The 11,074-nt window shown below is 35.6% G+C and overlaps 1 protein-coding gene across 1 annotated transcript; it reads left to right on the top strand.

Annotated features, from left to right (window-relative positions):
* The first annotated feature begins 2,730 nt into the window (after positions 1-2,730).
* LOC110736389 (gamma-tubulin complex component 2-like) lies at positions 2,731-10,969 on the top strand. Its single transcript, XM_021916598.1, has 21 exons — positions 2,731-3,079; positions 3,203-3,249; positions 3,400-3,445; positions 3,773-3,907; positions 4,088-4,219; positions 4,652-4,735; positions 4,837-4,935; positions 5,087-5,178; positions 5,379-5,451; positions 5,528-5,680; positions 5,802-5,921; positions 6,089-6,142; positions 6,918-7,001; positions 7,155-7,229; positions 7,328-7,456; positions 8,909-9,034; positions 9,138-9,245; positions 9,464-9,526; positions 10,149-10,223; positions 10,354-10,529; positions 10,614-10,969. The coding sequence occupies exons 1-21, from the start codon at positions 2,996-2,998 to the stop codon at positions 10,735-10,737; spliced, it is 2,079 nt and encodes a 692-aa protein (XP_021772290.1). The 5' UTR covers positions 2,731-2,995; the 3' UTR covers positions 10,738-10,969.
* The last annotated feature ends 105 nt before the right edge of the window (positions 10,970-11,074 follow it).

Below are 11,074 nucleotides of genomic sequence, written 5' to 3'. Positions count from 1 at the left end.
AATGGCCTATGTTTAGTAATAATTAATAGATTTTTTGAAGGGAAAAAAAAAGTTATAAGTCGGTAACATTATTACGGAAATATTTAACGGAAAACTAACTCAATTATTATTATTTCATAAGATTTCAAATCAACACCATGAATAGAAAGTTTTTTTTTCCATTAAACCCCACTATTATACTACTATATAATAGTAATTTAAATGTTAATATTGTATTTTTGACCCCATTATTATATACTCTCCACCATAAATCAACCTTCTAAATTATAGCTTATTCTCCCTTAATTAAAAAGTCTCAAAATCTTGTGTAACTGTTTTAAGTAAATATAACACGAGATAAAAAGGAATACAATTATTATAAAGATAATATATAAGATTATGAATAATATATTATTATAGTTGTATTATACAAATATTCCAAAAATAAAAGATTTTTTTGCTAATAAGGGAGGGGGAGTTTTGAAGGGAAAAAACAGCACCATGGAGTGACATGTGTCATTTCTGTTGTCTATTTTAGTATTATGTTTTATGTTGGGTTTCGTAGTGTCCAACACTACGCGGAATAAAACCTCCCAAAATCCGCACACAAATTAAAGTAACTAAACATGCATATTAATTAACAATCACATAATTAATTAATAAAGAGAGAGAGAAAAACGATCATACCCTTTATGTGTGCTTCGCTCCTTTTAGAACTCAAACTTGAAAGCGTAAAGCTCCGCAAATGCGCAAGCCTCCAACGGCTCTCACCCTCGAGACCCGACCCGAACGACCCCTACCTCGAAGCTTATTCGGGGCTAGACCAAAAGAACTTAGAGTATTAGAACAAATGTTTTCTCTTCTTGGAGATCCCTTAAAATTCACAACTCAAGTGTCCCTTCCTAATGCCAAATGATTGGTATTTATAGGGAAGAGAGCCCTTAAATTCCAATCTCCCATCAATGTGGGAGAGTTGGTAAAATGTATTTATTCAATTTATTTTAATTCCAAAATCAAATTGAAATCCAAATTAAAGTGGCGAATAAGGAGTTAGGTGAGGACCACAAGGGCGGGACCACCATCCCCTTGCTCCCCAAGCAAACCCACACACACAAGCTCCCACACGCACAAGCTCCCACACGCAAGTGCTGTGGCTGGGCATTGGCGCAAGGCCTGGCTGGCTGCCAGCCTTGCTATGTGGCACAACCAGCCCACGCACAGGCCAGTTTGCGTGTTGGGCCTCGTGCTAGGCAACTTTGCTGCTCGCATGGCCTAGCATGCTAACTAGGCGTTGTTGCCCCATGAGCGAGCTGCTGCCACGCCCCTTGCTAGCCCAGCCATGCTATCGCTGTGTGCTGGCGCTAGCTTGCGTATGACCAGGCACACCAGCCCCGCAAGCATACTCGGCCAGCAAGCCTAGCACGCACATGCATGCTTGGCTTGCAGCACACCTATGCATTGCGGTTGGTGCCTTATGCTAGCCTAGCCGTCGCATAGCTAGGCCAATGCGAAGCTACGGCTTAGCTTAAACTTGTCGTTTGCTTGATTTCTCGTCTTGTCGAATCCTAAATTCGACTCGACTTACGATGCTCGGTTTCAACGCTCTAAGCTCGATATCCGACGTCTTTGTTCATAATACTCTAATAACTCATTTAATCCTTCGGATTAATTCGTCGTTTCGGTTCGGTTACTCGATTAGGTGTGACCCGAAGGGTTCAATCAAGAATAAGCTGTAATATCAATTACGCATTAATATTACTGATAGGAAGTAGCCTCTAACTAGGCATTCCGATCACTTGACCTCACTGAATAATTAACTTTCTAATAATTCCGAACCCTCTATCGAAATAATACACTTGTTCGAAGGACACCATTCCTTTCATTATTGATTAACTGTTTTAAGAAAAATATAAATTGAACAAATTGTTATTTAAAAAAAAAGAATTAAAAAAAAAATCAAACAAATTGTTTACTCCATACAAATATTACATGTATATATAAAGAAAGAAATTAGGGTTTTAAATTAGAAAATAATATTTATATACTCTATTTTTGAATTAAAAAAAAATAACCTGAAAAATAAGAAGAGAAAAGGGTTAGGCAAGTTTGCAGGGTTGAAACAAAGGTTTACAATCATACAATCTGTAGAACGAGTTAAATGAGCACGTCACTGAATTCGTGCTGATAACGATACCCAATTACAACTTTTTAGACTACTTGTAAACTTCTCTCTCGGTTTTTAAATACTTATAATGGATACAATCAAATTTAACACACATGCAAATGTATTAAACTTTGCAAAAGTATCAATTACTCTCCTGAAATTGGAAGGGAAGTTCTAACCACTTGAGTTATCCCTCACTCTCTATACACGATGATAATGTGATATTACAAAATTTTGGTGGGTTGGAAAAAAGATACTCATATAGACCCACATCATTACATGAAATCTTTCCACACATTAATCACAAAACTCTTCTTCAAGACTAGGTGGGACTAACATTAAACCCTCCTCAAGTATTTATTTAATTTCCTCTATCATATGAGGCTATATCCATTAATCAACCTGTAATGACATTAGCTAATTTACCACAAATTATACTACCCATTTATCCCTTGATATGCATAAATTGTATACCAGGCATACCAACTTGTATTCCCTCATAGCATTTTTCTATTGGATGTTCACTCAATTCATCGGAGTTTAACTCTGACTACATCTGACACACCTAACTTATGATGGATGAGTTTCCGCATACGGCGAGGCTCGAATCCGAAACCTCCTAAGAAGAATTTTTGCATACGGTATTTCCTCTTAGCATACTTTCCATAAATACTTCAAAATTGAACAAGAGAAAAAAAAATGGCGGGTTAATGAGATGAATACAAAAATAAGAAAAATACAGAACAAAAACCCCACTCTCTTCATATCCTCACTCACTCTCACTCTACTTTCTCTCTCCTTCACAGAGATCTGAGAAGAAATTCAACGAAAATCTTTGAATTTTCGTTGAAAATGGAGTCGAATTCTTCAACAACTGCACCAAATACTCCTCGTTGGAATTCTGATAGACCTTTTCTTACTGGTCGATTTCATCAGGTTTGCCCTAATTTCTCTAATTTTTGCTCAATTTCTTCAATTTTGATTTAATTTCTTAAATTTTGATTTAATTTCTTAAATTTTGGTTGTGTAATTATATTAATTTTGTTTTGAATAACCTAGGAAATTAAGGAATCATTAACCAAGGGTTTCTCTATGAATTCCTTCAGGTACTACTCAATTTTTTTTGTTCTTTTCAATGTTAAGTTTCGGTGATTCCTCTAGTTTCGGAATTAATTATCTGAGAAATTAATATCATTTGATTTAGTTTTAGTTTGAATAATTAATATTTTTTAGTTTAATGTATGATTTTTATGCAGTCCTGGAGTGGAAAAAGCCATTGGATGTTACCATGCTTCTGTCCAGGTATTATAGTTTTTGCTGTCGTCTCTTTTTTTACATCGATTTATTGTCGAAACGATGTTCTTGTTGATCGATGCAATGTTAAAGACAGTAGTAATCAATTACCTGCCTAGTCTATCACAAAAAAACAGTATTGTATGTAACATTCTAGAGTTCTTTGGTTAAATTTAGGATTTGTGTGATTATTAAAAGATTAGGACTATTTTGATGTCAATCTAATATAGTCGCTAGATTTCGAGGTAATGCAAACTTTGTTACTAAATTTCAAATTTATTAAGGGTGAATATTATTAGAATTTGTTGATTATATTGTTTGCTTGCTCTGGTTTAGGAACTCATTGTTATCGATGATCTCCTTTCTGCTTTGGTTGGAATTGAAGGACGTTACACTTCTATTAGAAGAGCCCACGGAAAGGAGGATAAACTTACCTTCCAGGTTGATGCATCAATGGATTTAACTCTTCAGGTGAGAATTTGTTACTCCCTGCAAATCTTTTTATCCTTATATGAAATAATGTATTCTTATTGGTAAGTTTAGATGATTTGTAGAACGCTGATCATAATGTGTAGTTCCTGATCATTGATTGACTACTTCAAGAATTGCTTGAATGCTGAGCACTAAAACAGCTCACTGTAAATGCTGCAGGAATTAGCAAAACGCATATTTCCATTATGTGAGAGTTATTTATTGATCGATCAGTTCGTTGAGTCAAGATCACTGTTCAAGAAGGGACTGGTTAATCATGCCTTTGCAGCTGCAGTTAGAGCACTACTTCTGGTATGTTTTATGGCCTTCTGCTATTCATTCCATTTTTATTCTGCTGTCACTTATCCCTCCCCCCAAAAAGGAATTTTAAACGTGTTAGTGCAGTTTTTTCGGTCTGCATATTTTGTGAGGGAGCTTTTGGTTCTAGGTCAAAGGTTTTAAGAGGCCTCATTCTCTTATCACGCGTTTGTTTCACCTCTCTTTTTTCCCCATCCCCTTCCATTAGCTTCCTTCATTAGATTATACCAAAATCCTTGTATCTTGATGACCTTCACACAATCACACCATTGGGTGTTCGAAGCCACCCCAACATTGACTTTATGAGGATAATTTCATTAATGTGGCTCTTATTTGCAGACTATGCATTAGAAGCTGAAAGTATTTCCTTATTCATGTTTGAATTTTTAAATGGCTGACATTTAGCTTCCGATAACTGTTGATCAGGATTATCAGGCTATGGTGGCTCAACTTGAACACCAATTTCGCCTTGGAAGACTTTCTCTGCAAGGATTGTGGTTTTACTGTCAGGTCTGAGCCTTCTATTATTTGAGCTTTGCTTATAATGGATTTTTGGTGAAGGAAGTTTAAAGAATTTTTTCTAAATGACCCTCCTTTATATCTACTTGTAGCCAATGATGGGATCGATGAAAGCTTTATCTTCTGTGATCCAGAAAGCTTTGTCAAATGATTATGCTGGTGTAGATGTTCTTAACCTCTTTCAAAGCCAGGTAAGAGTTTAAGCTCAGTGCCAAATTCAAGAGAGGTTATGAAGTACTGTTAGATTTTTCTCCTGTGATTAATTTTGAACTTTCAATTCCTTCAACCAGTTAGATAGAAACCATTATCTTCTTGGTTCATATTGTTTCTGTCCAATTGCAGGCTAAAGCTATGGCTGGTGATCATGTTGTAAGATCACTGCTAGAAAAAATGTCAGATTGTGCAAGTTCTGCATATCTCAAGATGCTTGAAAGGTAAGCCTTTAGTATTTAGTAAAATCACCATGCTCTGTATCTCCTCTATTTTGTAGGATTGAGAAAATATCAGGACTCGTGTGTGTCAGTATGTCACAGTGCCCTTTTTTTTTTTTTTTTTTTGTGGGAATTTGGTAGTTGGTATTATCTACTTCTCCCCTTTCTCATATTGTATTTCTCTCATTGGAAATCTATTATAGGTGGGTTTATGAAGGGGTAATTGATGATCCATATGGCGAGTTCTTCATTGCAGAAAACAGATCTCTGCAAAAGGTATGCTCATCATAGAGAGTGCGAGCAATGAAATTTCTTTTTTTAGAATACTCATATCTTTCACTCTTTGTTTCAGGAAAGTCTCACATTGGATTATGATGCAAAGTATTGGCGACAACGGTATAGCCTCAAGACCAGCATTCCTAGCTTCCTTGCTGATGTTGCTGGGACAATTCTGACAACAGGGAAATACTTGAATGTCATGAGGGAATGTGGCCATAATGTTCAGGTCTTGCTTTGTTATCATATCTATATGCCTGGTTATTATTATTTTTCATTTTTTTTGTACGCTGAGTGCTAGAAGTTTATTAAATTTCAGTAGACTGCCTTTGACAAACATGATTTTGTAGGTTCGAGTGTCAGAAAATTCGAAATTGCAGAATTTTGGTTCAAACCATCACTATCTTGAATGTATAAAAACTGCATATGATTTTTCCAGTGGCGAGCTGTTAAATCTAATCCGAGAGAAGGTGCATTTCTGTCACTTCGATCATTTAGCCCACCTCCCCCCTTTCTCTCTCATGCTTGTTTGTGTGTGGGAAGGCTGGAAGTTGTATCACCTTTGCATTGTTTTATATGAGAATTTCTAGTTCCTTAGATTTTTTAATTTTTTTTTTCCCTATCTTTTTGCATGCAGTATGATCTGATGGGAAAGCTGCTATCTATCAAGCATTATCTTCTTCTGGACCAGGTATTTATACATTTTCTTATGCATTTGAATAGTTGATATGAAATTTGTGCAAATTGGTTTCGTAATTGTTTGCTTACTCTGCCTTCTTATACAGTCTCACTGCACTGTGCTATATGTGCTTGTCAATTTTACTTGTGTGTTAAAACTGAAAACCATGAATCCCATTGATTTATTTTTTTATTTATTTTTTCCGGCTTTGAGATCATTTTCTTCTTTTCTGTATAGGTAGTTGTATGGTTGATAGCAATGCATGATGTGCTCTGTCTAACTCAGGGCTGTGTCCCAGTCTCTAAGACATCTCATATTGAGGATCAACCAAAATTTCCCTTGTCCACTAAGACACACAATTATATATTGTTCAGGAGTAAATATTTTGTAGACGTTAAACTCTACATTATATAAGATCAAGCCATATGTTTGCATGTATTAAACTTTTTAGCAATAACAAGAACCAGTTAACTTCCATGTCAGTGTTTTGGAGGAAGAGGTGCGGGGTGTTCTTCTCACTTAAGATGTCTTCTACTGCCTTTCCCTGGTGATTAAACTTTTAAGGAGACTCGTTTTTAGAATTTAATTGTAAAAACATCAATTATTCTACAGTTTCTGAATTTTGAGCCGCCAATTTGGTGAGAAGTTAATTAAATCCAAGGATAAAATTTTGAAACCCTATGTTGCTTTCAACTTAGTTTGAAATGGTCTGTCCTGTATGCATTGGTAAATAATATTTTCCAGATTTATAAGATTATGTTTTGATGAAAGTGCTTAATCGCTGCAGGGGGATTTCCTTGTCCATTTCATGGACATAGCTAGAGAGGAACTGACCAAAAAGACAGAGGAGATCTCAGTAGAGAAACTGCAGGTCTCTTGACTTTATATTCTTCATCAGTTCTTTCTGCATTTGTTCTGCCTGGTTGTGTACTTTTCTTTTTCTCTTCCATTAATATTCTTTGTTCACTGATACTTGTGTTTTGAGGGACTAACGTATGGTTTTGGAACTACCTTGTCATCGTAGTCTCTCTTGGACCTTGCTTTGCGATCCACAGCAGCTGCAGCGGACCCGTGTCATGAAGATTTGACGTGTTGTGTTGTAAGCTACTATAACCCTTTTTTCCCGTGCATGAACAAACTTCCTTCAGGAGTGCTATTTGGTAACCTGACTTTCTTGTTGGTATTGACACCTTGCAGGAAAGATCTACTTTGCTGAAAAGATTAAGCATGCTGAAAGATCTTGAAATTAGTAAAACAATATCTGATAATGATCTCGAGGAACCAGCAAGCATCACTGGCCTTGAGACATTTTCCTTGAGTTACAAGGTACGAGTAATAAAGATTGTGTTTCTTGATCAGTCTTCTTGTTCAAATACTCCCTTCTGTGTAATATTGTGTATGAACTAGATAAGTTTGAGATGCATGTTTTTCTACATGTTTGATCTGATGTATTGAGAGGGTGACCTCAGAGTACCATAGACCTCATGTGTTATCTACTCATGTTACCCTGCTTGATGTTGAAAGGCCTAAAAAGCTTTGTGCCACTATCATATGTCTGCGATTCCATGAGAAGGTTGTTGACAGGTATGACTAGGCTTTGTACCCAACAAAGCTCAGGATTACTTAACGATGTGACAATTTCATGGAGAATTATGTAGAGAGAGGTATCAATATTCCTCATGTCCCAACTGTTTTCCTACAAACAATATTATTGCTCCTCTAACCTTTAATCTTAACTATGAATTACACCACCTGACACCCATCGACAAAGATGGGAAAATAGAAGCCTCTAGCTCTCAAATAAACGTATAGGTTGTCAACTTGTCACTACTCAGTCCCACACAGCCTAATCTTTATACATGGAACTGCACCACCTGACATTTCCTCCTCAAACAAAGAAGGGAACTCAAAAGCAAGTTCTCTATCTCCCAAAGTCCCAAGCAACCTAGTTGGTTACCAGTGGTGGAAAGTTTATTGAGAATATTGATTAACTACTGCTTGTCTCCTAATGAGACACCTAAGGTAGTTTAGGATGCATTTTTATATAATGAACTTGCATTTGAGGTTTTTAAGAACTCTCAAGGGAAGCCTATGTGAAATTACTGCCTATGTCTTTGAGACATGTATCCCACACCATTGTTGGATCTCTCTCTTTCCATTTGCTTGTCTGCTCTTTCTTTCTCCTCTAAGTCCTCTGATATTCTTTCTTGTAATTTCTCTATGTTTAAATGTTTTTCCTTTTTCAGTACACATTTCATCTATATGCGAATTATAAAGTATATATTTATAAAATAATCTCTAATATTTCTGATTGTCTTTGCAAATAAAGTCTGAATAACAAAACAAAATAGGTATAATGCCAAGAAATAAAGAATATTTTTTGGCAGTTATTTTAATCATTCAACTTTACTGATCTTTGTATTAAAAATAGCTTGAAGCCCCATGTATTAGACAGTCAGACTGCTGCTTTTTGATCTTTTGTGGAACATGATGTGCTTTTTTTACAATTTTTTCTTTCTTCTCTTTGTATTGTTAACATATTTATGGGATCAACTAGTTATTTATGGTACGCACAATCCTGAAAATGTATTAACTATATGTGATGGTTTGTCTAAATTATCCAACAATCACTGTCTTTTACTGTGAAATACTTATAGCTCCTGTTGCCTTTTATACCCCCGATTAACATTGTCAAGACTCCAGACTTCCATTTGATGTGTATGGGACTAGATGTGGCATAATATTTTTCTGATGTTTTGCCTCACGTTTTTTGCTCAGGTACAGTGGCCAATGTCTCTTGTTATATCAAGAAAAGCCTTGACCAAGTATCAATTAATTTTTCGATTTCTGTTTCACTGTAAACATGTCAGCCGCCAGCTTTGTGGAGCCTGGCAAGTGCATCAAGTATGCTATTAAAGTCTTTTGTATGCTTTCATGCTTGACATGTAGATGATGCTGTTTTCTGTTTGTTCATACTTTATAGTAAAGATTGGGATTCATGTTGCAGGGAGTTCGTTCTGCTAATTTAAAGGGAACTGCTATATCTCGTTCTTCCCTTCTTTGTAGAAGCATGCTGAAGTTTATCAATAGCCTTTTACATTACCTAACTTTTGAGGTAAAACAGTGGAGTTTTATGTGCTTGATTTCTATGGAGTATTACATTGTCATTTTTTTTGTTGTGGAATATTCTGCATCACATTCTGAGCATACTGTACGTCATATTTGTTACTTCTTTTGCTATATGCTCTTTTCTTTCATCCAAAGAATGTTTATGATTTGTAGCTTGTAGATAGACTTTTGCATAGTTTAATTCTTCTTGATAATATGAATCAGGTCCTCGAACCCAATTGGCATGTGATGAATAATAGGCTGCAGTCAGCAAAGAGCATAGATGAGGTATGAATTTATTATAATTTTCTTGTTAATGCTCATGAATGGCTGCTAGCATCACAATTTCATTTAGCAATTAATTGATTAAGCTTGAGGTTTATTTGTGTCACATACAAATAGAAACAAGGAGTAGATATGTTTTAATACAGAGAATGCAAAGTTCAAAAAGGTAGGAGTCATACAAGCATCCAGAATGTGGCCATGAATTTTTCTATAAAAATAAAAAATTATAACCAACCTTCATACAAGTTAACTAGGAAGCAAAATAGATGAGTATTATTGAATGAAAAGATAGATTATGAAAGCTTAAGTGTTCAATACTTCAACAGATAAAGGCTGAACGCCCAAAATTCTTATAAAAACCCCTCTTCCCCCCGTTCCCCCAATCCCCACCTACACAAACACACCAAGTTTCTCAAGCGTTTGCTAAGTTGTCAGTTTTTTAAATCGAAAATGAGATGTAATGAGGATTTTATTAAGCATTTCTTCTTAAAAAAAAAAAAAAACACGCGCAAATTCTGCAGTAATGTTTCTCAAGGGAGACGAGGAGAGGAAGACAGTTGAGAGAGCAAGCTTGTTTTAGTACATCTTTCTAATTCTCACTGAGTTTGCTGATTTTGATAAATAGGTTATCCAGTATCATGATTTATTTCTTGAGAAGTGTCTCAGAGAATGTATGCTGCTACTGCCAGAACTTCTCAAGGTTAGGTTCTTGGATATGATCCTTTCACTTGAAAAAATATCCATAAATGCTTTGCTCGAAGTATATGTAAGATGCAACTTCTGTATATTGAGGACATATTCTGATTGTTATAACTGGCTTGAAAATGCAGAAGATGGAGAAATTAAAACTTATTTGTCTTCAGTACGCCGCTGCTACTCAATGGTTGATATCTTCCTCCATTGAAATTACTGAGCCACAATCAGGTTTGGGCAAAGAATCGAAGTTTAGGACTTCATCCAAGTCGCTAAAGTTCATAGAAAATGCATCAGTTACAGATTCTATACAGTAAGTCAAATAATAACATGTCCCACAGCTTCTCTTATCTGTTCTCCTAAGTCCAACTCACTCATTGTATATAAATGGTTGCAGGAAATTCGAGAGAGAATTTAATGCTGAACTCCATAGCCTTGGGCCAATCTTGAGTAGCCATTCACAAGCAGAACCGTTTTTGACTCATTTAGCACAGTGGATTCTTGGAGTTGGAAATGAATAGTAATTTGTATAATACGAGTATAAAAAAAAAAAAAAAAAAAAAGCAGGGTGTGCCTCAGTATAGCCGTTCATACCTGCACATGTTCTTGGTGTGCCTCACATTTCTGTGAAAATAGTTATACCAAGTAGAATTTGTACCAAGTTTCAAGGTGATGCAAATGTAAAATTTTGTGTAAAGATTCACTCTGCAGTTCCAAGTCAAGTATACAATTAACTTTGTTATTGAGTGATCATTTTGAAACATCTAGTCATATGTTAAAAAATGCATTAACTATATCTAAATATGCTACTAAAATATACATTCAGTATATCATCAATAAAAAGGGAATGTATTCTGA

The sequence above is a fragment of the Chenopodium quinoa genome, unplaced genomic scaffold (assembly GCF_001683475.1).
Source record: "Chenopodium quinoa cultivar QQ74 unplaced genomic scaffold, ASM168347v1, whole genome shotgun sequence".
NCBI classification, from domain to species: domain Eukaryota; kingdom Viridiplantae; phylum Streptophyta; class Magnoliopsida; order Caryophyllales; family Amaranthaceae; genus Chenopodium; species Chenopodium quinoa.
The sequence above is the reverse complement of the archived record's forward strand: the minus strand, read 5'-3'. Positions and strand labels throughout refer to the sequence as shown.

Excerpts from the sequence above, each read along its gene's own strand:
- LOC110736389 (XM_021916598.1), top strand. The coding sequence starts at position 2,996 with ATGGAGTCGAATTCTTCAACAACTGCACCAAATACTCCTCGTTGGAAT. Across the intron at positions 3,446-3,772 it reads GTTACCATGCTTCTGTCCAG|GAACTCATTGTTATCGATGA; the intron begins GTATTATAGTTT and ends GCTCTGGTTTAG. Across the intron at positions 5,452-5,527 it reads AAAACAGATCTCTGCAAAAG|GAAAGTCTCACATTGGATTA; the intron begins GTATGCTCATCA and ends TCTTTGTTTCAG.